Source organism: Bos indicus x Bos taurus, chromosome 10, assembly GCF_003369695.1.
Source record: "Bos indicus x Bos taurus breed Angus x Brahman F1 hybrid chromosome 10, Bos_hybrid_MaternalHap_v2.0, whole genome shotgun sequence".
Taxonomy (NCBI): Eukaryota; Metazoa; Chordata; class Mammalia; order Artiodactyla; family Bovidae; genus Bos; species Bos indicus x Bos taurus.
In genome coordinates, this window is record NC_040085.1 from 78,948,441 (window position 1) to 78,975,294 (window position 26,854).

The 26,854-nt window shown below is 54.8% G+C and overlaps 2 protein-coding genes and 1 long non-coding RNA gene across 8 annotated transcripts in view; 2 read left to right on the plus strand and 1 right to left on the minus strand.

Moving 5' to 3' along the window:
• The window catches only part of ELMSAN1 (ELM2 and Myb/SANT domain containing 1), a 72,688-nt gene that overhangs the window by 17,958 nt on the left and 27,876 nt on the right, over positions 1 to 26,854 (minus strand). For 3 of the 5 annotated variants that reach the window (XM_027552381.1, XM_027552378.1, XM_027552383.1), the window contains exons 1-3: positions 22,956 to 23,309; positions 2,540 to 4,225; positions 1,055 to 1,351 (exon numbers count right to left, since the gene is read on the minus strand). In XM_027552381.1, the coding sequence (XP_027408182.1) occupies positions 1,055 to 1,351; positions 2,540 to 3,985 (1,743 nt within the window). In that variant the 5' untranslated portion in view covers positions 3,986 to 4,225; positions 22,956 to 23,309. Of the gene's footprint in view, positions 1 to 1,054; positions 1,352 to 2,539; positions 4,226 to 15,794; positions 16,460 to 22,955; positions 23,310 to 26,854 lie in introns of those variants that run through there. The other 2 variants (XM_027552380.1, XM_027552379.1) reach the window with 2 other exon arrangements.
• Positions 1,334 to 2,340, plus strand: LOC113899094. Its single transcript, XR_003512830.1, has 2 exons — positions 1,334 to 1,397; positions 2,201 to 2,340. It is a non-coding gene; the product is annotated as an uncharacterized LOC113899094 (long non-coding RNA).
• On the plus strand, positions 23,250 to 26,453 carry LOC113899091. 2 transcript variants are annotated; one of them, XM_027552385.1, is made up of 2 exons: positions 23,250 to 23,858; positions 26,028 to 26,453. In XM_027552385.1, the coding sequence occupies exons 1-2, from the start codon at positions 23,275 to 23,277 to the stop codon at positions 26,035 to 26,037; spliced, it is 594 nt and encodes a 197-aa protein (XP_027408186.1). In that variant the 5' UTR covers positions 23,250 to 23,274; the 3' UTR covers positions 26,038 to 26,453. The 2 variants fall into 2 exon arrangements, with proteins under 2 accessions (XP_027408186.1, XP_027408187.1); XM_027552386.1 differs by having other exon boundaries at positions 23,250 to 23,734.

The window sequence follows — 26,854 nt, forward strand, 5'->3', positions numbered from 1 at the left end:
GCATTCACTGTGTAATAAGTTAACCTCTCTCCAATGCATCTAGAATGGTACTAGCTATGTTACATCCTCCAGATAATTGAGAAAATGGTCACTCAAATCCCTTTCTGTAGGGCTTAGTTCTCTCATAGAACTCCAGGTTAAAAAAAGGCTCCTACGGTAATCACTGAAGGAGTAATACATCAAGTATATAACTAATAAATTAATAAAGAGGGGAAATAGAATAACAAACTCAATCAATCCAAAGGAAAACAAAAAAGAGGCGGGGGTGGGGGTGTGGTGAGGGGGTGGGGTGTGGCTGGAGAAAGAAAATGTACCTAGCAGATTTAAACTGAAGTTTATCAGTAGTTACATTAAATGTAAACCATATCAATGCTCTAACAAAAAGGCAAGATTGTCAGAACAGATAATAACAAATCTTAATTGCATGCCACTTGAAAGATACACCTTAAGTAGAATGATATGGAAAGGCCGACAGTAAAAAGAAAAAGTACAGATCCCATTCTCCCACCCACACTAACCAAAAGAAAGTGAAGTACCTGACACAGCGAACTTCAAAAGGCAAAAAAACTACTAAAGATAAAACATTTCATGGTAGTTTCTATGCCAGTTCTAAATGAGCATGCAACAAACACTGCATCAAAATGTATAAAGCAAGTACTGACAAAACTAAGAAACAGACAAAAACCTCAATCTTCGGGGGAGGTTGCAACACACATATTTGCACTGACAGAACAAGTAAACATTTCTAGGTCCCAGGGCTCAGCACAGGGCCTGACCCATATAAGAGGCCCAATCAAAATTTGTTGATCTGAAATAAAAGACTCACACACCCTGGATTTTCCTAAACAGTCCACATTTCAAGTATAAAACTGTTTCTTTGTCCTCTCTAAGTGCCATTTGTCCAAAGGTTCCGTTTGGAAAATATAAATAATATCTCCACAGGGGCTTGAATCCCTCCTATACTGCCATGGTCTGCTTTTTCCCATATAATGTCACTATTAAGGCATCAGGAGCACTCAGGTACAGAGCTGTTTGCACGGGGCACCTCTCATACCTGAGCTGGGGCATCAGTCCCAGGGATACGGGTGGACCGCCGGCGGGTGACAATGACTGACGGCTTGTGTTCAGCAGGGTGCTGCTCGGGACCCTTTCCATCCTCATCAACACCTCCAGCTTGAGCTGCCTCAGTTGGGTCCACTGCCCGCACAGGCACAGACACTGGGATGATGAGGGGTACCATCCCGCTGTCCTCTCGTGCTCGCTTGGCTAAGGCAGGCTCAGAAAACTCCACCCCACACTTGGTAGTTGAAGCCAACACACTTTTTCTCTTCTCCTCAGAGCCACTGGCATCCTGGAGAAGGGGAGCGAGAGGAAATGAAAACGCAGATGGTTAGAAGGTAAGTCCTGATCTGCTGGTCTGGGACCCCTAGTCCCATTGGACTCAGGCTCAAACACCTAGGATGGTTCGCAATGGTCCATGGCAACGTGGCCTTTCCCTGACCACCTTTCCCCCATCATATTCCCAAATATTCTCCATAACCTCCCTTTTGCCAAGTTCTCCCATTTTGGCCTGAAGCAGGAGTCCCCAGATGGCCATCTCAGGCCACAAATGGCTCACAGACATGTTTTGTTTGGCCTAGACAGTGAGTGGCATGTGAAATAGCATCTGCATACTTAAAACATATCTCTGAAAAGAAAATAAGCAAGGAACCTCTGGCAAAGTACGGGTGGTTTTCATTATCTATTTCCCCACTGGCAGCTGGCTGAAGTCAATGCTACAGCCTCCTATACAAAAGTCGGGCTATACATATTTTGGGGATTGAGACCTCTTGTGAAGGAAGGGGCAAACAGTGGCTTTGGAGTCAGATACTAGCTTCTATCGTACCTTTATGACCCTGGGAAATCCCAGCTGGGCTTTAGGTTCTTTAGCAATAAAATGGGGTAAATGCCAGCATCCCAGCATCCCTCCCATAAGGTTTGATGAGAAACTACTGTGATCAGGGATAAGAAACTCCGAGTACAACACAGGTGCTCAAATTCTATTCATTCTTCTTCCCTGTTTAGACTGTCTTTTCTTTCAAATCAACTTTCTTGCAAGATAATTAACGTGCAACAAATTGCACCTGTTTTTAATTATAGTTTGATGCAGTTTGATAAGTATTACCCCCTGTGTAACCATGCCCACATTCTTGTCTTTTAGCATACTGGATCTGGAAATGGTTTCACCTCCCCCTACTCCCAACAATGCAAGACCCAAATGAAGAAGGCAACCAACCGCAAGGGGCACTGCATTGCCCTGCCTGCAAGCCTGCATGTGAATAAAACCCGTCTTCCCGTCAAGTATGGATACACCTACATATCCATAGAGACTCTTTGCATGCGGGAAGTTCAAAACTCTCCGAAATAGATGGGTTCTTTCATTTCCTTCAATGAAGGAAGAACACTGACCTTGTGGACCTGGAGTCCCTTGCTCTCCCCTGGCCCTAGACACGACTTACCCTGCCCTCTGCTGGGTCTGCCCGCAGCCCCTGCGACTCACCTTTGTGTTCTGCAGCGAGGCCAGCTCCACTGCCTTCTGGGCCAGGGTCAGCAAATTGGCCTCCTGGGATGCCCGGCGCCGCCGTCGGGTGCTCTGGATCACCCCACCCCGTAGCACCTGCCCACAGTCCCCTGTGCCCACCGCCCGCATGCCCTCCTCACCACCCATGGCGGGAGTCTCCCGCTCCCGACCATTGGGTGCCAGTCTCTCCCCGTCAGACAGGAACTGCGACTCCCTCAGCTCCAGCGTGAACCCCAGAGCTTCAGGATGGGGCTGCCCCAGTGGGCCGGGTGGCGGCTGCTGCGGGACCCAGTGATGTAGGAACAGGTTGCTGGCGGGCTCCTGCCCGGGCTGGGTGCCGGCCCCATCCAGGGCGGTGGAAGGCAAGACGCCCTCCTTAGAGAGGCGGCGGGAACGGCGGGGGAAGGCGATCTGGGCCTGAGGTAGCACAGGCTGCGGGGCTGACTCCTGCAGGAGGGCCTTGCGCAGTTCCGGGTTCATGTCAGGGTTGGGGGGGAAATGGTAGGGTGCCATGCTGTGGTGGGCCAGGTGGGACTGCCCCAGTGGCCCGGCCGGCTGCAGGCCAAAGTCCTGGGGCTGCTGAGAGGGTGGTGGCTGCTGCATGGAGTAAAAGTTCTCCAAGAGCTGTATCTGGGGCAGGGCCGCCTGCTGCTGCTGCTGCTGCTGCTGCTTCTGGGGCGGGAAGGCCGTGACGGGGTTAGGGGGCGGCGGGCCCTGCCGGAAGACCTGCCGGTTCACCTGGTGGCCGAACGCCTGCCGGAAGGACTCCAGAGGCAGCGTCTGGTTTGGGGGCTTCTTGGCCATGTGGAAAGAGTTAAGGGGCGCCTGGGACCGCCCCACCTCCAGCTGCACCTTGGGCGGCACCATGGGCCGCACAGCGTTTCCGTAGCGGTCCAGTTGCGGCCCCCCCACCTTCTCTAGCTTCAGAGGCTCCGGGTGGTTGTAGTAGGTAGCGACCCCCATGCCAGGATGAGAGCTCCCCTTGGGTCCGCTGTAGAGGGGCAGGCTGTGGCGGTTCCACGTCGAGTTGGGTGGAGGCTGGCCTGGCTGCTGCTGCCAGCCGCTGTCGCTGACACCCCCGCCCCCTCCCCGCTCCGGGCCCCGCCCTGGAGCCATCACAGAGTTGGGCCACTTGACCGAGCCCACCTGCTGGGACAGCATGGTCCGCTCAGACCCGTACACCACAGAGTTGAGTAGGGCCAGGCTGTTGGAAGAGGGCAGTTCCACCGGCTGGGAGTGGGGAGCAGCCCCTGCTGAACCCTCGTGGGCAAAGTAAGGCTCCTCTTTCACTCTGGACTGTGGAGGGGCCGGGGGCTGCTGGGGGGCTTGCAGGGGCTGAGGCTGCTCCTTGGGAGCTGGTTCTTGGTCCCCAAAGAGGCAACGCTTCCGCTTGTTCTGAGCCTTGGGCTGGGCCTGGAGGTTCATGGTGTGGCCAACAGGGGCCCCAGCAGTGAGACCTACTTCACCAGTCGCCCATCCCCTGGGGGATGGTCCTGCTGGAAGCCCGGCCCTAATCCAGCAGCCAGAGGGGGGACCAGCGGAAATGCTGGATGATGCAGTCAGGCACAGGGAGAAAGAACAGCGGGCTCTTCCTTCCTTTCTGCGGAGAGGCTCTCGGGCTCCTCTACTCGTCCTGGGTCATGATGCTCCGCAGGGCCCTGGAGCCTGCAGACAGAAGAACAGCAACAATGTCAGCTGCAGCCTCCCAAGGATGCCCCCAGAGGTCTGTACGCGTGTGAGGGGAGGGCCTTGAGGGTCCTGCAGTTCCACTGCCTCCTGGGGACAAGCTCAAGGCCACAGACTGACCATGGTGAGGCAGCAGCTAGGGCCTTGGGGGAGCTACCAGGAGGCAGCAACATCTCCCAGGGTGCTCTGGGACTCTCGCCTAGTCCCACCACCTCGCCCTACTGGTTAGCGTTCAAGACGGCTCATTCGGTTGTGTAACTTCCAAACTTGGCACAAAGGCACCTGCCAAGGGGGCAAGCTGGGGCGAGCCCCTGCAGTCAAGTTGGGATCAGGGGTGACAAAGGCCATATGGGGTTCCCTTCTCCTCTGAAGCCAGGCCTCAACCCACTGGGCAGCCAAGCAGGTCCTCTCACATCTCGGTCCAGGCAGTGGCCTCCCCAACAGAGCCAGCGGGAGTTTTTTTTCAGCCATTGCCTCCTCTGACACTCCATGCACATCTCAGACAGGAAATGGAGAAAACAGCAGCCGCTCCCAACTGTGCAGCTACAGGGTCGGGAGCCCCATCAGGCCCTTGCAGAGTTGAGGCCCAAAGGGTAGGCTGCCGTCCTCTGCATATAGGTGAGGCCCCAGAAGGGTGTGTGTGCAGTCCTAACCCCACCCCTGGGAGGAGCTGCTGGGTGGGACTGTGGCAGCCACAGTCTTCCCCAAAGGAGCACGGAACCTGTTTTGCAACCTGGGCTGGCAGGAGACAGGATGCAGCCCAGTAGCTGGTCAGTTCCCGCCCACCCTCTTCCACTGCCAAAGAGCTCCTGGCATCTTGAGCAAAGAACAGCATAGCTGTGATACTGAGGGGAGGCGGATTTCTAGAACACAAGTCCTGAAGGCTTCTCCCTGACAAGGCATGACCAACGTGCTCACAGTGTTCCTATGTTTGCTTTGTAACTTGATTTAAAATCAACAATAGCATCGAAACATGTATAATATCCTATATGAAATGAATCGCCAGCCCAGGTTCGATGCATGATACAGGATGCTTGGGGCTGGTGCACTGGGATGACCTAGAGGGATGGTATGGGGCGGGAGGTGAGAGGGGGATTCAGGATGGGGAACACATGTACACCCGTGGCAGACTCATGTTGATGTATGGCAAAACCAATACAATATTGTAAAGTAAAAAAATAAAATAAAAGCAACAACAAACAACCCAGGTCATTCTTTTTATCCTGCTACTGAAGAGAAGGCATCCAGACCAGTATTTCATAATTTAGGTATGTTTTTATTACTTGCATGCAAGTTATAACTTACACCTAGACTGTGCATGTATTTTTGAAGGCTTTTTCTTTCTTCGGAGAGGGTTGGTTTCTTTTTTTGTTTTGTTTTGTTTTGTTTGCCTCTCTGGGAAGTTGGTGAGGGTGAGAGCTACATGGCCCACCTCTTGCCCACGCTAAGATTTAGATCCAGAGTCACCCAAGTCTAGAAGGATCGGAAGGGGAGGGAGCTCGGGAAGCACCGCCCCCCCCCCCCAGCCCCGCCCCCGCCATGATACATCTGCAGGTCCTGGCTGACCTCGGCATCAGAACCTAGACGCCCCAGGTCACCGTGAGCAGCCTGGGGAGTTCTCAGGAAACCAGCCGAGGGGCGCAGAGGCGGGCTGGCTGGGGTAGGGGCAGGCTCCGGTGTGAAGCCCTGGCTACACCCAGCGATGGCCCGGGCCGCGGGGAGGCGGCAGTGCTATCGCTCCTCTGCAGGCTTCCGCAGCTCCCTTCCCCTCCCAGAGCGGCTGTGACTCACTCCAGCCCCCCTGCTGCCTTTCACTTTCACCCAGCACCCAGAAGGGGAGGAACTTCCTCCTCCATTTCCTTCCCCAGCTCCCGGCCCTCCAGTGAGTGAGAGCGGCTCTCCAAGCGGCATCCCCTTTGTCTCGCCTGTGGAAGCTGGGGGAGGGCAAGAATCACCCAGGCGCCCCCTCATCCACCCCCCTGCCACACCCCGGGAGGATTTGGGAGGCAGAGAGCACCGAGGCCACAGAAACCACCTTCTAAACAAATCCTTTTCTCTTGCTTTTAAACTCTCACGCCCTGACAGCCAAGCCAACACACGGAGCAAAGAGAGAGAGACCCAAAGTCAGCCCCCAGACCGAAAACAAGCCTGGGCGCCAGGGTGAAGCTGCAGGGTGGGACTGTCCCGGCCACAGGAGTTGGCTCTGCCTCTCCAATCAGAATGAAGCACTACAAGACAGAGGAAGGAAGGGCGTGTGTGTGTGTGTGTGTGTGTGTGTGTGTGTGTGTGTGTGTGCGTGCGTGCGTGTGCGTGTGTGTCTAAGGGGGGGTACGAGGGGGAGTTAGCAGGTCCATGTACAAGACAGAGGAAGGAAGGACATGCTGTGTGTGTGCGTGTACATGTGAGTGTGTGTGTAAGGGGGGGGTACGAGGGGGAGTTGGCAGGTCCACGTACAAGACAGAGGAAGGAAGGACATGCTGTGTGTGCGCGCGCGCATGTGTGTGCATGTAGGTGTGAGTGTGTGTAAGGGGGGGTACGAGGAGGAGTTGGCAGGTCCACGTGCCTCCAGGGAGCAGGGAGCCTCCCCTCCCCTGACAGAGCAGACACACAACACCCCCCACCCCATCCCAGCCCTACGGCCTGGTGAGCCACAGCACAGGATTGGGGCCTGGAGGAAGGGAAAGCCCACGTGGCCCATGGGCCCGGGTGCACGTGCGATTATGTGCCTGATGGAGGTGCCCAAGCACGGCCGCTCAGTGCAGAGGGGTTGGAATTGGGGCTGGGGAGGTCAGGGTGGAGTCTGAGAAAGGGCATCCGAGGCACGGCTGCTTCTGCCCCAGTCCCACGCTGGCTCAGCCGCAGCTGTTTGGTCAGGCCTGGTCTGCCGCCCACCCCTTACCCTGCCCATCAGGGAGGGCCTTGGCTCCTCACACCACAGCAGGTTTCCAAAGCTGCTGGGCCAGGGACTGGTTGAGGAAAAAAATCAAAAGGGCCAATCTGGGGAGGCTGAAGCTTCTGCAGAGGCCTCCCTGTCACCCCCCCCCCCACACACACACACACTGGAACGCTGCTAATAATGCTAAGAGCACAGATACCCAAGCCTGCGACCCTCAAAAGAAGATTATTGTCTGGGGGGATGGGGAAAAGAGTGGAAGCCTGGAGGTAGGAGGGGAAGACACACCAAGACAGGAAGGCAAGGAGAAGTAGCAGTGGCAGCAATAGTCAGTATTTATAATAAGAACGAGAGTGCACCGTGCCAGGCAGATCCTAAGTACTCTGCACATGTTTAATTCCCACAACAGCTTTATAAAGCAGCATGAAGCCAAAGCATGAAGCACTGTTATTTAAACTCTATTTTACAGGTGAGTTAGGCTCTGAAGGGCTAAATAACTTGCCAAAGGTCACATGGTAATGATCCTGCAGAGCCAGGGCTTGAACTCCAAGACCAAACTCTCATTCCTCATTCCTAAGACATACCACTGGGCTTCCCTCATAACAGTTGGTAAATCATCTGCCTGCAATGCAGGAGAGCTGGGTTCAATTCCTGGGTCGGGAAGATCCCCTGGAGAAGGAAGTGGCAACCCACTCCAATATTCTTGCCTGGAGAATTCCATGGACAGAGAGGAGTCTGGCAGGCTACAGCCCATGGGATGGCAAGAGTCGATCCCAAGAGTCACACGACTTAGTGACTAAACCACCACCACCAAGGCATGCTGCTAAGACACCGGGACCCTCTCTGCATACCACCCTCCCAGAGCACAGCAAGAATTGTCTGGATACGGATCTCCCTCCTCACTGGTGCTGGGAAGCCCCTTAACTGAACAGCTGCCGGGTAAATCTCTCCTATTTTGCCCTAGTACAGCTGAGGCCCTCAGACCTGTAGGCAGAGAAGGAAGAGGGGTGGAGGGGCCCACACCACAGAGGTGCCAGCAGCCGTGGGAGGTCCACTCACAGGGAGGACCTGAGACTGCGCTGGTCACTTCCACCTCAGTCTCAGAGTTGGACCCTCCAGCCCCTGCAAGCCCACCCCTGCCTCAGTTCTGGGGGCTGCTGGTGGGGCTTCCAGCTCTGAGCCCACTCATACCTCACAGCCTGCAGCTCTGCCCAGGCCCAAGCCACATCCTCCCTTTTCCTGTGCCCCAGCCCTCCTCCTCTGTCCCTCCGGTGGAAGTCAGCCTGGCCTTCCTCACAGTGAGGGAGAGGTAGGAAGCCATCCTTTCTGAAGGTTCCCAGCCGATGCAACCCTGAGGTTGCAGGGAACAGGGTATAAGGAGGAACTCCTGCAGGCAGCTCGCCCTTGGGACCAGCTGCAGGGCCTCTGACAAACGGATGCAGAAACACGGCAAAAGGAAACCCACAGACATCATGGGGCCCCAGACACTCACACCCACTCTATCAGTCTGTTTGACCGTCTGCCAAGGCTCTGTGCACTCTTGCCTTCCTCCAGGAGCCTCGCTGCTGCAACCCGTCCCTGACCACACCACAGACAGCCCTGGGCAGAAGACACAGCCAGCATCTGATCTCAACAGCCAGGGACGTCTGGGGCTTTCAGGAGGACCTACAGTGAGAAACACTTTCTCTCTACAGAGGAAAGCAGTGTGCACGAAGAAAAGAAAACAGCGCTGAACCTACATGTGTTCTGCAGACACGTGACGGAAGGTGCCCAAAAGTCTCTTGGGTGTTCTGTGCTGGTGGTGACACCATGCCCTCCAAGGACGGCAACTCGAACACACACTGCTCCCCACGTGCCATCAGCGGCCCAGCTGCATGTGGACATTGACTGGGAGAGGCCAGTGAGCCCTCAATGGCCATGGGGCTAGGCCATGGCCACTAAGGGGACAACCCTCAAGCTTGGGGAATTCGGTGCAGTCATCCGAGAGACGAGACTGCTATGAGTCAAGGTTATAGAGGCCAGGAAAGGGGTGCCCAGCCCAGTCCCAGTGGCCTCGGGGCCTCAGCTCTGGCCTGGGGATGATCGAAGGATTCCTCCACCCCAGGATGCTAATGCTCCAAGTTCCTGCTCTTACCTCCGCCACCCCTGGCCCCACAAACTCAGCACCAGGAAGAAGGGGAGTCAGAGCTCATGCGTCTCCAGTGTGAGGCAAACAGACCTAAATACGGCACCCAACAAGGACCCAGATCCCGAGGCCAGCCAGCTCCATATCTAGCTATCTTAGGACAAAGTCTAAACTCCCTACCCGGCCCACAAGTCCCTGCAGACTTGGGCTTCTGCCATTTGTGTCAACACTTCATGCTGGAGCCATCATTCAGAGCGGCTCCTGCTCCAAAACGCCATTCCCGCTTTGTTCCAGGTCTCTGACCAGGCGTTTCCCCTGCCCAGTACACCTTTCCACCCTTTTCATCTGACCAAATCCTGCTCATCCTGCAGATCCGATAGACACTGCTTCCTCTGGGAAGTCTTCACTCATCCCAAGTCGGAGCCAGGGACTATACTCTGAGCCCATAATACCTCCTAAATGCCATGGCTGGGCTCAGCCCACTGAATTCCAGATGCCTATTTCTTTGTTCCCCAGCAGACAACAAGCTCCAGGGGGCCAGAGTCAACAGATCATTGTACCTTGGTTCTCGGCTTGTACCTGCCTCTTAGGTTGCTCATTCAAGACTGCGCCCAAAGTGAGTCAGAGCCCTGCCTGGGCAGGGCCACTGTTCATGCCTGTGTGTCCACCCTGGGCTCCTGCCCAGCGCTGAGTTCCGGTCCCTCTCCCTGATGTACATCAGAGCTCCTGAGCACATCACCCTTCGATGAAGTGAAGTCCAGCCTTATAACCCCATCAGTGGCCCCAGACCCCATCCACTAAGCTGAACACAAATCCTTTTCCAACTGTGGGCCCCTAAGCTACTTGTCCCCTATCACTCACTGCCCCACATGCAGGTCAGGACGACTGAGAAAGTGCTAGCCCCCCACTGTTGTCCCCTGGCCCATTCTTTTTTCCTGCAAGGCTTCCTGCCTAGACCAAGGCCAGGGACATGAGCCTGTGGATCTGTTTACCTCATGCCCTGACATGGCTGGGCAGAGCCAACATGTCTGGCTACAATGCCCAGGGCAGTGACGAGAGGCCCTTTCCAGAGGAGCCTGGCATGGCCCAGCTGGCCCTCCAGCCCAGGCTCATATCCTGAAAAGTTCTCGCTCAGATATTCTGGGCCCATTGGCTGCAGGCAGACGGGGCAAATGGCCCACAGCTGCCATCTTGGGCCAGCTAGAGTTGCCCAGGCCCTAGGTAGACCTTGCCTCTGGGCACAGTGTAATCATTTGCAGTGCTGTGTGCCCCTCTCTAACTGGAAGTTCACACCCAGGCTGAAGGGCCCCATTTTTCCAAGCCACTGGACACACAAGTCCTGTTCTCAGGAGGCATGCAAAACCAATAAGGAAGGAGACACCAGCCACAGAGATGAGGACCTGCCTCCCACAAGTGTCAGTTCCCCTGAGGGTGTGAGAGAGCAGACCCATGATCTGCCTGTTCCCAGCCCAGAGAGAGTCCTCGGATTATCACTTCTCCAGACTGAACCTCAGCCTTGAAATGCAGAGGTCAGGCTGTCAGGCCAGGGTGTCATGAGTCCCAGGGGTCCCAGCTGTGAAGGACAGGCTCAGAGGCTTGGCCAGGGTTCGAGCTGCCTGCAGTTTGAGCTTGGACTGTAACAATGCCAACACGGAGATGCTTTTAAAGGGATACAAGTGAGAGGAAATTCTCTGCCATAGGAGGCACCCACTATGGGGCTTCATTCAGGCATCTCCCTTTATCATCCCCTCCCCTACTGCCCCTACAAATACCCCCAGGATATCTGAGAAAGTCAGGACACCCAGATCGTTTTACAGCAGGGAAGTTGAGGCAGAGAGAAAACTTCGAGGTCGAGGCAGAGCCTGGAAAGGACTGAGTTCCTGGTCCAGCTTTTGTCCACACTCGGGGGGGATTGGCCTGCTTTCCTCCTGGGCAAGGGCCACCGAGGACCACAGGCAGCTCAGGAAATCCCCTTCTACAGCACTCGGGACTTCCGGGGGGGAGGGGGAAAGTAGAAGCTGGCAGGCTTGGGCTGTCTCCAGAAGAGACAAAGCAAGTGTCCCTGCGGCCAGCCCTTCAGCGACTGAGCCTCTGGAGAGGGCTTCATGGGGACTTCACAACTGTCTCTAGGCCCTACAGCGTTCACGCCACCAGAGGCTGCTCCAGCTCCACCCTCCCCTTCTGGAAGGGCCTGGCTCCTCTTCTGGAAGGGCCTGGCTTGCTGGCAGGTCTAGGGCAGGGCTCCCTGGAGTCTGTGCCTGAGCCCCAGTGCCAGATTCTGCCCCAGACTAACATACAGAGAAGCCACTCACAGGGACCTCCCTCATCGTGGCCCTGCCCTGCCTGCTCCCCTTCTCTCTCATACACACACCCTTCTGTAGCCCTGCAGGTTTGCCCACGGTCCCTTCATCCACTCAACAAGCATTTGGTGAAAATTGGCTATAAGCCAGGCTCTGAGGAGACACAGATGAGGTACAGTCCCTACCCACACAGAGCTACCAGTCCAGTGCGGGAGAAGAACAGAAACACAAATATATTATAATGCAAGGTAGCCCATCCTGCGGCTCGAGATACATGCAGAGAACAGGTGACTCTGGGAAGAATTCCCTGACTTTGAACCTTGGCTGGAGCACTTCGCTCTGCCTGGAAGACCTGCTGCCACTCTGACAACCTGCCTCCCTTCAAAGCCTACCTCCTCCAGGCAGCCCTCCAGCACACACTGTTCGCACCCTTTCTGAATCTGCATGCTTTTACTCGGTGTTAACCACGTGTCCACAAGGCTTCTTCAGTTCCCTTCTGTTTCTGCAGCAAGGCGGGGAGAAGCAGGGCCTGGAGGCAACGTGGCCCAATGGAGAGGAAACAGTGAACTGGTTGTCAGGCAACCATGTCTGGTCTAGAACCCACCACTCATTGGTTTCTTCTGCCTTTGAGGAATTTAGGAGCAAGGGAGAGGGGGACCAAGGCCTGTATCCAGGAATCACTTTTGTGACAAGCAACTGCCACAATACAGAGTAGCCACTAGCTCTGCCCATGTGTCCAATGAGTGTGAGTATTGCTTACTTGTACAACCACTTATTCCCACCTGAGAAAGGAGGAAAGGTTAGCTCTGAAAAGTAACTTCTACCAGGTCACAGCCTGAGGTCCCAAGGGAAGAGCCAGGATTCTAACCCAAGCCTGCCATCAGGTCTCTATCACACTCTGCTGCCTGTCAGTGCTGAGCAGTGGTTCTCAAACCCACCCTGAGAGACTGGTTCACGGGTCTGGTAACGGGGTACAGGCTCCAGGTGGGGAAATCTGCAGTGCTTCCTAAGCAGCCCAGGGGCTAACTGGGTGCTGGAGCAGAGGAAAGAATAGAGGTCAGATCCTGGCCCGGGGCAGTTTCCAAGGACCTACTGCGTCTCACTCCCCTGGGAGCCACCAGCCAGATCACCATACCCTGCCCAGGAGGCATGAGGGGTCCCAGGAGCCCTAGGGCTGACTGTGGCTCTTACAGGGCCTAAGCCCCACCTGAGCTTTTACTACCTGGCAGACACTGTGCTGAGCACACCGCAGGCAACATCTTATTTAACCCTTACTCTTCTTTGTCCCATTTTACAGGTCTGGAATGATATCTATTTAACACAAAAGAAAATATTAATATAGTAATAGAGGAACAAAAAAAAAAGACATCAGACACAGTAATCAAACAGCAAAAATGGCAGACATATAATCCAATCTTTTCAATAATTATTTTTAAGGTAAACAGATTAAACACCCCAATTAAAAGGCACAGGTTGGGGAAACAGATTAAAAACAAAACAAAACCATGATCCAACTGTTAACAAGAGCCACACACTTTATATTCAAAGACACACATAGGTTGAAAGTAAAAGGAGGGCAAAAAAAGTATACCGTGCTAACAGTAACCAAAAGAGAGCTGGAATGGTTCAGCTAATATTAGACAAAATAGACTTTAAGACAAAAACTCTTAGAGACAAAGGAGGATGTTTCATAATGGTAAAAGTGTCTATTCATCAACAGGATATTATAAACATATTTGTACCTAACAACAGAGCCCCCAAAACACATGAATCAAAAACTTTCAAAACTGAATGGGAAAACAGACAATTCAACAATAATATTTGAAGCCTTCACTTTCAAGAGTGGATAGAACAATTAAACAAAAGATCAACAAGGAAACGGAAGACTTGAACACTATAAAGCAAACAGACCTAACAGATATCCATAGAACATTTCACCCAACAACAGGAGAATACACATTCTTCTCGAGGGGACACAGAATATTCTCCTGGAAGGATCATAAATTAGGCCATGAAACAAGCCTCAGTAAACCTGAAAGCGCTGAAGTCATACAAAGTGTGTTCTCCAATTGAAATGAGATAAAATCAGAAACCAAAAATAGAAGGAAATTTGGGGAATTTACAGGAAATGAAGCTTAGAAGTAACTTGTCAAGTTCTCACAGCTCAGAAAGGCCATTCCCTTACTGAGACCATGTTCCCCACACCTTCTGCACAGCCCTAGGAAGCCACACATCTCAGACTTTTGCAAATGCTTGGGTAGCCCCTCTCCCAGCCACCACCCCAGACACACACTGAAACTGACCCCAGCCCCAGGCCTGATCCCAGAATCAAACAAGCTGGGGAGGGACAGCCCTTTAGGGCTATCACAGCTTGTTAACCAGCCCTGCTTCTCCCTGGGAAAATGGTCACAAGCAAATATTTCACTCCCCCAGCCAATCTACCGAATGTCCAAAAGGCAGATGTTCCCCCCAAAGAAGGAAGCTAACATTTACCGAGGACTTCCCCCATGCCAGGCAGTTGACATATCCTAATCTACAAACACAATCTCCCTACCCAGGCATCTCCTCACTGTCCCCATGCTACAGAAGGAAACTGAGGCTCTGTTATTAAGGTGGCAGAAGCAAGATTCAAAATCTTGTCGTCTGCCTTTAAAGTACCTGGTCTTTTATCATAATTCCACGAAAAAGTCTCAAATTATGTTGTGGGAAGTTAGGAGAGCCCATAGTGCTTTGAGGTGGGAGGACTATGGGGATGAGTTGGGAGCTGCAGAGTCAGCAGGATCACCCTCTGGAATAAGGATCTCCACAACACATGGAGAAAGACGGCTTGTGCCTCTCTTCAGAGCCAACCACCAAAGCAGAGCAACAGCTGGAGAAGCTAAACAGATTTCAAATCTCAAGGGATGTCACAGTTCACTCAATTCAATTCCACAAAGAGCCCAGAGAAGGAAAGAAACTTGCCTGCAGATACACAGCCAGGAGCAGGAATCAAGGATGCCAATAACAATAGTTCATGCCACCATTTAGGAGGCCCCACCTTTTGGCAAGATACGAGGCAGGGCTTGGAGCCCAACATCGCAAACATAAGGTTTCTATTTCACCATCATCACTACCTCTGACATTTCTAGAGGGCACTACTGTGTGACAAGGATGGTGCTGAGCACCCTACACCAGGATCCCGTTACATCCTCAAGATAAGGTGGGTATGACGACACTCTCCCTTCTCAGAGAGGCACTCGAAGAGTTGAGGTCATGGCAGTACAGAGGCCACGCCAGGACTGGAACCCAGAGCCCCATCTGCAGGGCCGCAGGCTCAGCCTCCTGATGGGGTGCACCTCAGGCTCTTTGGGATGGATGGCAGCAGCCTCTGGGCTGTTTCCATCTTCTCCCTGGCTTCAGCTGGCCTGAAAACCACTGTCATGTCCTGGAAGCGTGGCTGGTCAGGAAAGGTGAGTGAGCCAGGCCTGGGAGGCCAGTGGCTTTTGAAGATGAAGACGCTACTACTACTGGTGATCACCATCACTGGGCCAACTTGTAAAGCTCAACATCTTCAGTTTAAGAGGAAGCCACATCCCTCCCACACGCTCCAGCCCCACACCCACGGTCGGCCAACAGCTCTTTAAAAATAAAGCCGTGACTTGCCTCAAATCCCCATGAGGGCTTGGGGTTCCTGCCCCCTCCCCCTGGCACCCTGAAATCTGGGTCAAGTCAGTCCATGCTTGGGTTCCTTACTAGTGCCAATGGCCCCCACCCAGGAGCCGAGCATCAGCCCCAGCACCTCTCTGCATGGGACTCTCAGAAGGGTTTCTTCGCAAGAAATGAAATCTCCAAATAAAGGTTGTTCACCATGCATCCTGAGTAAAGGAGACAGATGCTCAAGGCCACCCCAAAAACCATTGGTCTGAATCTTGATTTCATGGCTGATGGGATTGAAATCCTGAGAGGTAACATGACTTGGCCAAGAACACACGGTCAGGGTCTCCAGGGGATGTTCTCAGACTCCGCGCTCTCTCAGACCTGCCACTGCCGCCTCTCCATTTTGGGAGGAAGGGGAGGCGGGTGTCTAGGTGTGTGTCTTATCAGCTCTGGCTCTTCCGCCTGGCCCACCCTAGAAGGAACCAACACCTACCTGATGGCCTGGGGGCAGGGAGGAAAGGGAGTTTTTTTTTTTGTAGGGGGCACCCTGCTGGTTTGGAGGATAAGAATGGGGACAATACGACTCTCCAATACCTGTCAGTGATCAAGAAGCACAAAACCTTGCTGCCAGCAAGCATGTGGGCTCTCAGCACGGCTGCCTGGGGCCTCCCAGGTGGGCTGCGGAGCGGGCACAGTGCCAGCCGCCTGCCTCACTCGTCCAGCCGTCCAGTCAGTGCCACGGCCTTTCTCAGGTCCCGGTCAAGATGCAGGGACTCTGCCAAAAGCTCACACATTCCTTGCGTTTCTCCGGGTCTCTGAGCAGCTGTTGCAGGCCCTTTTCTCCTGTGTTGATTTATTCTTTATTGTTCCTGAAATACACCCAGAGGCTTTTGGCACCCAGCACAGGCACAGCATCCAGCCCAAGCCCCAAGTACACACCAACCGGGCTCTCTGGGACCTGGGCCAAGTCAGTTGGAAGGATGGGCCCTGGGGTCACACCCAGTAGCCAGGAAGGGAGGCCCAAGATCCCACCTAACCCCAGCCTGTGGCCCCAGAGCTGTTCTCAGGACAAACAGTGGCTGGGATATTTGGGGAGGAGGAGATGCTTGGAAGGTCTCTGGGAGGCCTAAACTTACTTGCCACTCCTCTCATGCATGAGTGACTTCCCAGCAATCCACCACTGCACACCCCACCCCTCCAACACACACACACACACACACAGCTGACCCCTATGTATCTATCGACCTCCGCAGCAGGGCCTGGTGGCTCAGGCTGGGCTTCTGGCTGGCCTGTAAATTTTGGAGAGAAAGGCCTCAGAGGGGTCTTCCCCACCCTTCCCTGCCCAAAATATTTCCCCTATCAGCCAGTCTAATGGTGCCTGAATTCCTACCATCAACACTTCATTCCAAGGGTCAAAGCATTGTTCCCTGTGCACGTGAGAACAGCCTGGAGAGGTATGGGAGCTGCCTGATAAAAAGACAGGGCTGTGGGGTCAAACAGAAGGTGTCCCGGCTTCTCCAATCACTTGCCTCTCTGTGGGCCTCAGTTTCCCTACCAGTAAGTGGGCATAATATCTTTACCACGTATTACTGCAGGACTAAATGAGGGTTATACGTATATATATATGTATGTGTATATATGAAGTGTCTGGCACAAAGTAAGAGCTCAATAAGTATGATTTCATTCGCCCTTGCTGGGCAGGGGCAGATCATTCATGATTCATCTTCAACACCTGGAGGGCAACAAAATGGCCTGACCCTTCCAGTTCCCCAGTCAGCTGAGAGCAGGACTGGCCAGACAGGAAGAAGACGGGGGACCAGGAGTCCTGGCAACAGCACTGGGCTCTGCAGGCATCTGGCCCAGGGCCCCAGGGGCCCAGGAGGAGCACTCAGCACAGGCCTCCCCAGACGTCCCCAGCTGTGTCAACAGGGCCTGCAGGGACACGGTGGGACAAGAGCCCCTGGATGAAACCTGGCAGGGCTTCCAAGCACGTAATGGTGCCTCCACTCTCCTGGGCTCCCTCTCAAAGCAATAAAAGGGAAAGTGCAATCACTTGAGGGAGTCTTGTGGCTGGGGTGCTGGGGTGGGGGGGGGGGTGCTGCACTCAGCCACAGATAGTCTGGACAGGGATACCGGAGGCCCTGGGGCCTGCAGGGAGCAAGGAGGCCTGCCCCGAGGCCACCACAGTGAGTGTCCCACAAGTAGAAGTGCCCGCCTGGTTATTTTTGGCAGCTCTTCTGCCCAAAGCCAGCAAGGAAAGGCAGCTGCTAGCAACACGGAAGGGCTGTTTACGCTCAAGTGTGCAAGCGCTGAGCAGGGATTAAAAAGAGCAGCAGCAGCCACTGAGCAGAGGGGCCTCTGCCCATGTCTTCCTCTCCTGACTGTCCTGTTCTGGCCAATCTGCATGCTGCAGAGCGCAAAGAGCGTGGGTACTTCTGCTTTCAGTCAGATCTAGTCTCCCAACCGCAAAACTCACTCACACATACACACACACAGACAAATAAATAACTATGGAGCCAGCCGAAGACGGGGCCACACCCAGGAGCCGAGACACTATTCCTCTGGGCTCTTTCTGCGCTGAAGCGGCCCTGGGAGGAGCAGGGTAGTGGACCGGGGACAGGACCCGGGAGCCTATCCCCCTTCCTAAAGCGAAAGTGGGGACAGTCTGTGGAACCTCAAGGAACTCGCTGCTTTCCAGCTTCCTTCTCTGAACGTGAAGGGCTGTCTCAAAGTGTTTTTCCAGCTCTGGGATGACTCCTGGAAGCTGGGGAGCCCAGAACGATGGGCTGGCTGAAGGGGTCAGACAGAGCCAGGTCAGGTGGGAAAGAGGATCTGAGGCCAGCCAGGTGTGCCCCGAGAGCTGCCAGCAGGCTGGGAAGAAGAGAAGGTGGAGGAAAAGCAGGAGGAAGGCGGAAGGAGGCCAGCCCACACGCACTCTTGGGACTCTGAGTTATCACTCTGACTGTTTCTAAGCTCCTTTCTGAGCTCCAGGGCCTTCCCCTCCAAACAGCTGGCAAATTCTGGCAACAGAAGGCTGGCTTAAGGCCTCTGTCCACCCGGCTGCTGGAAAAAGCTAGGAATCGAAATCTCTCACCATTTGCCTTTCTCTCTTGACCCCACCTCCCCGGAGGAGATTGGTGGCCTTCCAGAGGGAACCCCCTTTTGGCTGCAAGCCTATTTATTGTACTTCCCTCTCTCCAAGCTTAGACCTGGACAAACCTGCCCTGGCTGCTCCCCTCCTCCATTCCTGAGACTCCTGGAGGAAGAAGCATTGCCTGGAAAAAAATAGCTCTCCAGGCGAGCTCCCTGTGGCTGGAGAGAAAGGCAGAGGGTACAGGGAGCGCCTTCCGCCTGGCCATAGTACCAGGCTCTGTTCCAGGAAGAACACGATCGACAACCACTGCCAGGGACGCCTCCGGCCTCCAGCTCCCTGTCCTCCCCACCCGTCCCCGAAAACCACAGCCAGCAAGTCCAGTCCCTCAGGGAGCCCCTGACCCTCACCCCTGCAGAACCCCAGCTCTCTTCCCACACGTGGCAGCTTTCTTCTTATATAATAATACCTTGGTGGCCCTCCCACACATACCCTCCCACTCTGCCTCTGCTACTTCAATTGCTGAAAGAGCCAAGGTGCTCTTAGGAGCAACTCCCACCCTAGGCTCCACCCCAAACCTCCACAGAGGTCACACTGAGAGGCTTCAGGTGAAGCAAAGACAAGGGGACTTTTTCCTTGACTGAGAAAGCAGCCTTCCTCCCACCCACGTGAGCAGTTCAGCCTGAGGCCTGGGCGGGTAGGTTCCTGAGAGCACAGTCTGATCTCTGGGAAGTTGAGCCCTTAACCATCGGCTGCAGGGACACAACACCTTGCAAAAGGACCCAGGCAGCAGGGTCTGGGCTGGTCTAGGCAGGAGTGTATCATGCAGTTCCGCCCAAGGCTTAGGAAGTTCGAATAGGAGCTTCATTTCCACAAGCCCCAGTGGCCTGGAATCCAGGCACCCTATCACAAGCAGCACACCTTTCCTGTCCCCTTCCCTGGAAGGAGCAAAAGGCACACAGGAGCTGGCTGCGGCAGGAACTGGTGAGACGCTGGCTGTCATCTGTTGAGTACCTGCTACAGGTCAGTCACTTTGCATGCATGATCTTGTTCAACCTTCACAGCAACCCCATGAGGAATTATTATTCTTCCCATTTTATAGGTGGGGAAACTGAGGTTCAGGAAGGTAATCAACGCTGAGCCACACAGCAAGCGGGGAAGCTGAAGAACAAACCCAGGTCGGCCGAGGCCTCGTTCACTTGTGCCTGCCAGGCTTCCTTCAGAATCACTGTCCAGCTACTGTCCACATGCCATCCAGGAGTGGTGCTCGGAGTGTGGGGACGGAAGTAGGTGTGGACAAGTTTTGCTTGATGGCTCTGGAATCTAAACTGCTGCTGCCCTGCTAACTGTTATTGTTCCCAGGTATGTGACCGTGAGGGCCCTCTAAGTGTGCATGTTGTTGGGGGTGGAGGGAGGGTGATCTGGATTTCAAAGAGCAGTTTCCAACACCGAACTTATGCTGTAATGCTTCTGATTCATAAAATGAGCTCACAGTCTCACGGTATCCTGAATGTTGCTTTGAATGCAAATGCAGATCCCGTAAGTAAGAACTGGGGATTTCAGCACACTCCACCCAGCTCCAGCCCAACTCTAAGAGTTTAGTTCAGCCCCATCCAGGCAGGGTGATCCCATGCAGAAGCTAGTCTTCCAATGGAACTCAACCCCTGGCTGCATTTTCTGGAGCCTCTGGAGTGTCCGGGAAGAGTGGAGGCCCCAGGCTGCTTCTATACTAATGCATGCACACACAGGAAGGGTGCCAACTGTCCTGGCCAAAGGAAATGCCCAGGTTAGCAGATTCCCAGGCAGGAGGCTCCAGTACCCTTTCATTCTGAGGTCCCTTTGGGGTCAGAATTACTGGGACACACTCTCCAGAAGGCCAGCCATTGGGCAGTGCCAGAAGACTGGGTTCACCAGTATCCAAACCAATGGCACAGTATGAACTCCAGCAGCCAGACTCACTGGGCCCTCCACATGCTAAGTTGACAGTTTTTGGACGGAGATCTTTCATTCCCTTGTTTAGCTAAATACTAGATGTCGGACACTATGGGAACAACATATAGCATATACTAGAGCGAGCTATGGTAATGCTGAAATGAGCTTTCAACATTTGATGTATAGATACTAAACTGCAAAATCCTCACTGCAATTCTATGAAGGTATAGAAACTCTAGCTCCCAGTCTGTGTTTTGACCATCGCCCTACAGTAGGTACACAAATGACTATATAAGGAGTATTCAGAAGAAGGCTGAAGCTTCTCCAAAGAAAGGGCATTTGAAACAGGATTACAAGGATAAGCCCGAGTCTCTCCACTACTTGTGGTCATCCTCATTGCACCAGGAGCAAGGGCTCCTTCTGTGAGACCCAACTGCATCAGAAGGGTTGTCAAAGCCAAGATTCCTGGACTGATCCCACTCCTCGGTCCAGTATACTCTGCTCTGTGTATCCTCCTCCCCCAATCCTTCTCCCACTCAGCGGGCCCAAAGGCCTTGGCTCCACTGGGCAGCCCTTCCCTGAGTTCCCCTACCACAGGAGGCCTTCAGCTGAAATCCATAACTGCATATTGCCTTTTTATTTTTCTCCATTTATTAAAAGCAGTGGCCCACAGGGCTAAACACTCAAGCTATTTTTAAATTCCACATTTAAAAGCTGAACTCTCATCCCCACGAGCACTCCAGGGCACTCTTTCCAGTTGAGGGGGGTGGGAGGGTGGAAGGTGAGGGGCTGACAGAGCCAGGAAGAGAGTGGGTTCTCCCTGATGCTTGGAGAGGCCACATTGGCAGCAGTCAGGTCTTCCCAGAGCGAGCTGCGTGGCTGGTAGAGTGGGAAGAGAAGGAACCCTCCAGGTTCTTCACCCCCCTGGCCCCTGGGAGCTACTCAGACCAGAGTAACCTGCCAGAGGCCAATCCAATTAGAGAGGAGACTGGGCCAGAGACATGCGATGAGATGGTTTATCACAGTAATTGAATGTTTACACTCCTATTATTCACTGTCCAGAGCCGTAGGAAAAAAAAAGGATCCATGAATTTCCAACCAGGGATGGCTTCTCCTTTCCCCTTCCTCCTGAAGCCTTCTAACCACCTATGAAAATGGTACATTTCTCTGACTCGAAAGCGGCATGTGCACACCATCACTGGGGGGTTCTGGAGCAAGACAGATGATTTCCTTGCCTCAGCCGGCCCCCACAAGGAAAGAGAGGCTTCTCCGCAGAGCTGCGGTTCATCCTCCTCCATCAAGGCTCCAGCCTCAGTCCTGGAGCTGCAGGGCCCGGCAGAGGCCAGACCTCCAGGAGGCCACCAGGCAGGCTCCCCCTGCTGGAGCAAGCCAGACCTCCCCTCCCCCCTCTTCCCCGCCCGGGTCACCACTGCCAACAGGGATCCCCTGCACACACGTGCCTAGGTGGCCTCCATAGTCAATCAAGGCCAGCCAGCTCTGGCACAGCCCACCTTCCCGTGAGGAAGGCTCCATAGGCTGGCACCCAGGTCCCGGTGGGATGGTGGAAGCAGGAAGTAGCCACTAAAGTTTGTGACCGACAAAGTTTTAAATGGGGGAGAGGAACTTCCCCTTTCATCCTTCCAGCAGCTCACTCTCGAGGCTGGGCTGGAATACCCAGGCTACCCGCCACCCACCCCCACCCCCACCCCCGCCACCCCGAGCCCCGCTTTGGCTGGCAGGTACCTCCTCCAGGCCTGGCTTCCTGAGGCTTCCTTGGGGTTGAAAGCCCCAGGTCCTTAAATCCAGAAGCCTGGGTGGGGGGCCCTGGAGGTGCAAGCGCTCCTGCATGAGTTAAGTGAAAGACTCGTGTGACCACCTCCACCAAGCCGGCCATACGCAGGGTCCAGAAAAAGACCCGGGCTCCCGAGCTCCGCACGGGAACCACCAAACGCACCACCACCAGGTGAGGCGGCGGGAGGGCTCCGCAGGCCCGAGCGGCGCGGGGCGCACGGGGGCGACCACGGGGTAACAGGTCCGAGGTGCGCCAGCAGGGCCGGGATGAGGCCGCTCCGCCTGCCCGCAACGCTCCAGCTTAGGCCTCTGCTGCACTAGCTCCGGTTCCCCACCACCTCCGTCCCCAAAACTCCGGACGCGGGCGCAGTTTCCACGTCCACTCTCCGGTGCAAGGGGAAAGGCTCCCGCGCCAAGTTCCCGCAGCTCGCGAGCCACCCCACCCCGCCCCGCGCCTCCCGGAACCCGGCTAGGTCATGCAAGCGAGTCCCGTAGGACACCACGTTTCGCTCAGGCAGAGGAGCAACCGTATTCCTGAGCCTGCCGCGGCCGCCACCGTGTGCCTGGCGGCTTGGGAGGGTTTTCCTGTCGGGGCCGCGCCTGGGTGGGCGGGGGCCGCGCGCGAACTGCGTAGCTGCACAAACACGGCGGGTCGGCGCTGCACACGCCGCAGCGGGCCCAGGGGCGCGGGCCGTGGAGGGGCGCGCGGTGGGGCGGCAAACGCACGTACACGCGCGCGCTTCCCCCGCCGCCCGGGCCGCAGAAGTTGCCGCCGCCCGGCGCCCCCGCTCCGGGCCGCGCCTGCAAACCTGCAGCCCGCGCGCCCAGCAGCCGCCTCTCCTCTCGCGAGCCCGGGGTCCCTTGGCCGTCGCCGCCGCCAGGGCGGGCTCTGCGCCGAGCCGCGTGCAGGCCTCGGCCGCCGGCCTGGCAGCCCCACTTACCCCGCTCCTGCCCGAGCTCCCGCATCGGCTGTCCTTTTTCCGCCGCGGGCCGCAGCCTTCGGTCGCCTCCCAGGCTCCAGCCGCCTGCACGCACTCCCGATTTTAAAAACAAACAGGCGCCTCCGCCGCCGCCCCGCGGCGCTCTCAGCGTTTCCGCCAGCCCGCGCCTCCCAAGGCTGGGAAGTTTGCTGGAGGGGCCCGGGCGGGACGCGCGGGTTGTCACCCCTTGCTTGCGGCGCAGGAGCCTCGACGCACTCCGCGCCCGTGGTTTCCGCCTCGCGATCGCTCTCCCTCCCTCCGTGTCACCCCCAGTCCTGCGATGCAGTGTCAGGATTGCACTGCTCTGACTCATCGGTTGAGCTCACAGCTTGAAAAAAAAAGAGAGAGAGAGAGAGAGGGCGAGAGGCAACAGCAAAGGAGGAGGACTCTCTGGCGTGCTACAAAGGATTGCACAACTCCGGGCTGGGAGCGCGGAGCGCCCAGCGGCCGGCCGGCGCGCGCGGCACGGCGGCGAGCAGGAACCAGCTCTACCACTTCATCAGCACAACTGTCTCGGGTCGGCCTCTCTGCCAGCAGGCCCGGCACCGCCCACTTCCTGAGACCAAATAAGGCAGGGGAAGGCGTCTTTAAACCTCCGGCGGCTGCCCGGGCTGGGGATTTCCAGCAGACCTCACCTCCACTCCAGAGACTGTCGCCACCCTCCCCCAGCCCAGGAACGGTGCCCCCCGATGGCTTTGCTGGAACCAACAAGCCACGCGGCTCGTTCCTTTCACACCAAGGTCAGGAGGAGACGGTGACGAAATGTTTGGAAACCCATCGGGCCTGCCAGGAAAGTCTGTGTGTGATGCTGGGGGAGGACACAAGTCGCTTTCTTCCACAAAGAAAACTCTGGTTTTGGATACGGTAGGGCACGCGCAGTCCTCTCCAAGGCACTTTATTAACACTCTCCCCCAGTTTCCCTTTTTGGCTAGCGGTGTTAAGGTTATTGAGAGAGTGGTCCCAGCTCCTAAAAGACCCATGTCTCGATTACCTAGATGTAAAAAGCGTCTCGGTTTAATTCTAGCAACTGAGGCCAGAGTTGGGCAGCTTTGGGCTGCCTGCCTGTAGTTCCCCTACCTTTCCTACCATCACCTGATGCCATCCCGCGATGCCTCCTCAACTGGCGGGGAAGATGGGAAACATTTCTGCTACTCAGGTGGTTCTTGCTGGCCCCCAAGTATCCTTACAGTGAGGCTCCAGGGCCAGGAGTAAGTCCTGGGGAGGGAGCCCATTTTCCCTGGCTCTTTTCATTTGTTTTTGTTTTTACCAAGGAGATGGGTCAGAAGGAGATTTTTCTTTGAAGGAAAAGCCACTGAATAATATACTGTGTCCTGGCAGCAGCCGCTTTTCCCCTGTGGCCAGTCCTGAGAGGCAGGTGCATCCTTTGCTTTCTCAAGGGGAAGGGGAGGGGCAGCAGAATGCGATTCTCACCGCCCTTCTGAGCCTGCAGGGCAAGGCCCTTCCCCACCCCGGCCCTCCCCCTGCCCCCAGTGGATGACAGAGACAGTGGTGTCATCTGCATATCTGAGGTTATTGATATTTCTCCCGGCAGTCTTGAGTCCAGCTTGTGCTTCTTCCAGCCCAGCATTTCTCATGTTGTACTCTGCATAGAAGTTAAATAAGCAGGGGGACAATATACAGCCTTGACATACTCGTATGTTCTGCCTAGAAACCTTCAAAACCCCACTCTTGCTTCTAAGAGGCATGACCTTCCTGTCCTCTTCCACCCTTTCGCTGGTGGGAGCCCCTGTATGCAGCTGGAGCTCACACCTTACCCAGGAGGAAAAGGGCTTATTTACACATATGTCACAGTAATGACAACTTAGTTTTATCTGCAAAATAAAGATAATTATGTCAGGGGACTGGACCCGATGACCTCTTAAAATTCCTTCCAGTTTAAAATCCGTGATTCTGTGATTGCCAAAAAATGAATAGAGGAGCCAGGGAAACCACCTCCAACAAAGAAAAGCCCAGGCTCTCAGATTTAGCATCTGCTCTGACAGTATTGTTCCTGGCAATTCTCAAAGCATGTCCCCCCACACAGCCTACTTAACAACCCTGTGTGTGTGAGAAGTTTCAACTCACTCAGTTTATGGATGAGAACACTGAGGTTCAGAGAGGTCGAGTGACTTACACAAGATCACAAGGCAAGCCGATAGTTTGCCACCTCTCTTCCTCTTCCCATCTCACCCAGAGGAAGGCAGTGAGTCACTGAAGGATTGAGGTGCTCAGGCATGCAGGCCCCCAAGTAGAGGCTGGACTCCCGGGACTCCTGGCAGAGGTTCTGTGCAAAATCTTTTTTGTTTTTTCCATTTGTCTGATGTTTTCCTTCCCACTGACACCTCATCCAAGTGAGGGAACCAAAGCAAACCCACCTGGTCTCTGGTGCTCACTGCTGCCAGGTTCCTCTGCAAACCTGCAGCCATCCTGACCTCCCTCTTGGGCCTGGTCCCCAGAAGTGGGCTTGGGCCAGCCCAGAGCCAGCCCTTCCAAGAGCCACTGCAGACCAGCCCAGGGATGTTCCCCTCCAGAACCCTGGCTGGGGAGCCCATTTCTAAAAGAGCCTGCCACCACGGAGCCAGAGCCCAGCCTCCAGGGAACAAGTGGGAGCCATTCCAAAGGGCACTCCTCAGCCTTGTCCTGCCAGGACTCCCTCCCTATCCCATGCCGGGCTGCTGGGCTGGGCCCAGGAAGCAGCACAGGGAGCAGGGGTGGATGGCAGGATGCATGAGAAACAGGAGTCAGTGATCTGGAACAGCCCTGCTCATCTTGGAGTAGCTCTCACTCACAAAGGAAGAGAGGGAGAAGGGGCATGTGTGCGTGGAGGGGAGGAGGGCCCAAGACTGTCCCAGATGGCGCCTGCCTGGCAGGAGAAGTCTCCCTCCCAAAGGCCGGCAGATGAGAATGTGTAAAGAAAGCTGCAGCTCTTCCAGGAAGGCCCTGGAGGTCAGTTTTGCTGCAGATATGACAGTGCAGAATCACTGACATGTGAAGTGAAAGTTTTGGTTCTAGAAGCTCTAACTCTTCCTACAGGTGCAACTAAAAAGGGTGCCGATTGCGGAAGAAAAGAAAAAAAGAGAGAGATGGTCCAGGCTTTTCTTCACCAGCAAGCTACAAACTACAGCAAAGAGCACAGAGCTCCAGGTCCCAGGGAGTGCATCTGCTGAGAAACACTCCAGGAAGCAAAGCACCCTTGACAGGATCTCAAACCCTGGCTCCCAGTGACCATAGAATATGGCATTCAAGAGGCTTCCAGGAACAGCATCAGCTCTCTGGACTCTGCACCAAGTTATCCCTCACTGCCCTGAGTGGTCATCATTCGTATCCTCTTCTGGGGCAACCTGAGACCATGAAGAAGCTTGCACGGGGGAATACTGTGGTGTGTGAATTCTATCCCAATAAAACTCTTACTAAAAGATAAAAAGAAGCTTCCATGGAAGCCAAGTTCTCACCACCCGTCCCCCTGCCTCCATTAACCTTGTTTCCATCATTCATTTAAAAGAGTTTTCTTTACCCCAAAACCCATGCCTGCTTTCCAGTCCTTTTTCCACTGTCCTTTCTCTATCAGGACTTTCCATCCAGGCCAGCACACACAGTGTGTTTAAGTGAATAACCAACCTTTGCAGGAATGTGGGGAGTTGAGAGTACAAATACCTTTGAGGAAATCTCAAATCCACCTTATGTCCCTAACGTGCCTTGTGTCCTGCTGTTACTTCCCTTTTCAGAATAAAGGGACTACCTACCTCTGGGACCTCATGACCTACAGTTACAACAGAAGAAAGACAAGGCTGTATGTAGAAAGAACAAGGAACCAGGACTGAGTCTGGATCCTGCCTAACTAAAGCCAATCCACTGTGTGA

Excerpts from the sequence above, each read along its gene's own strand:
- LOC113899091 (XM_027552385.1), top strand. The coding sequence starts at position 23,275 with ATGCAGTGTCAGGATTGCACTGCTCTGACTCATCGGTTGAGCTCACAG.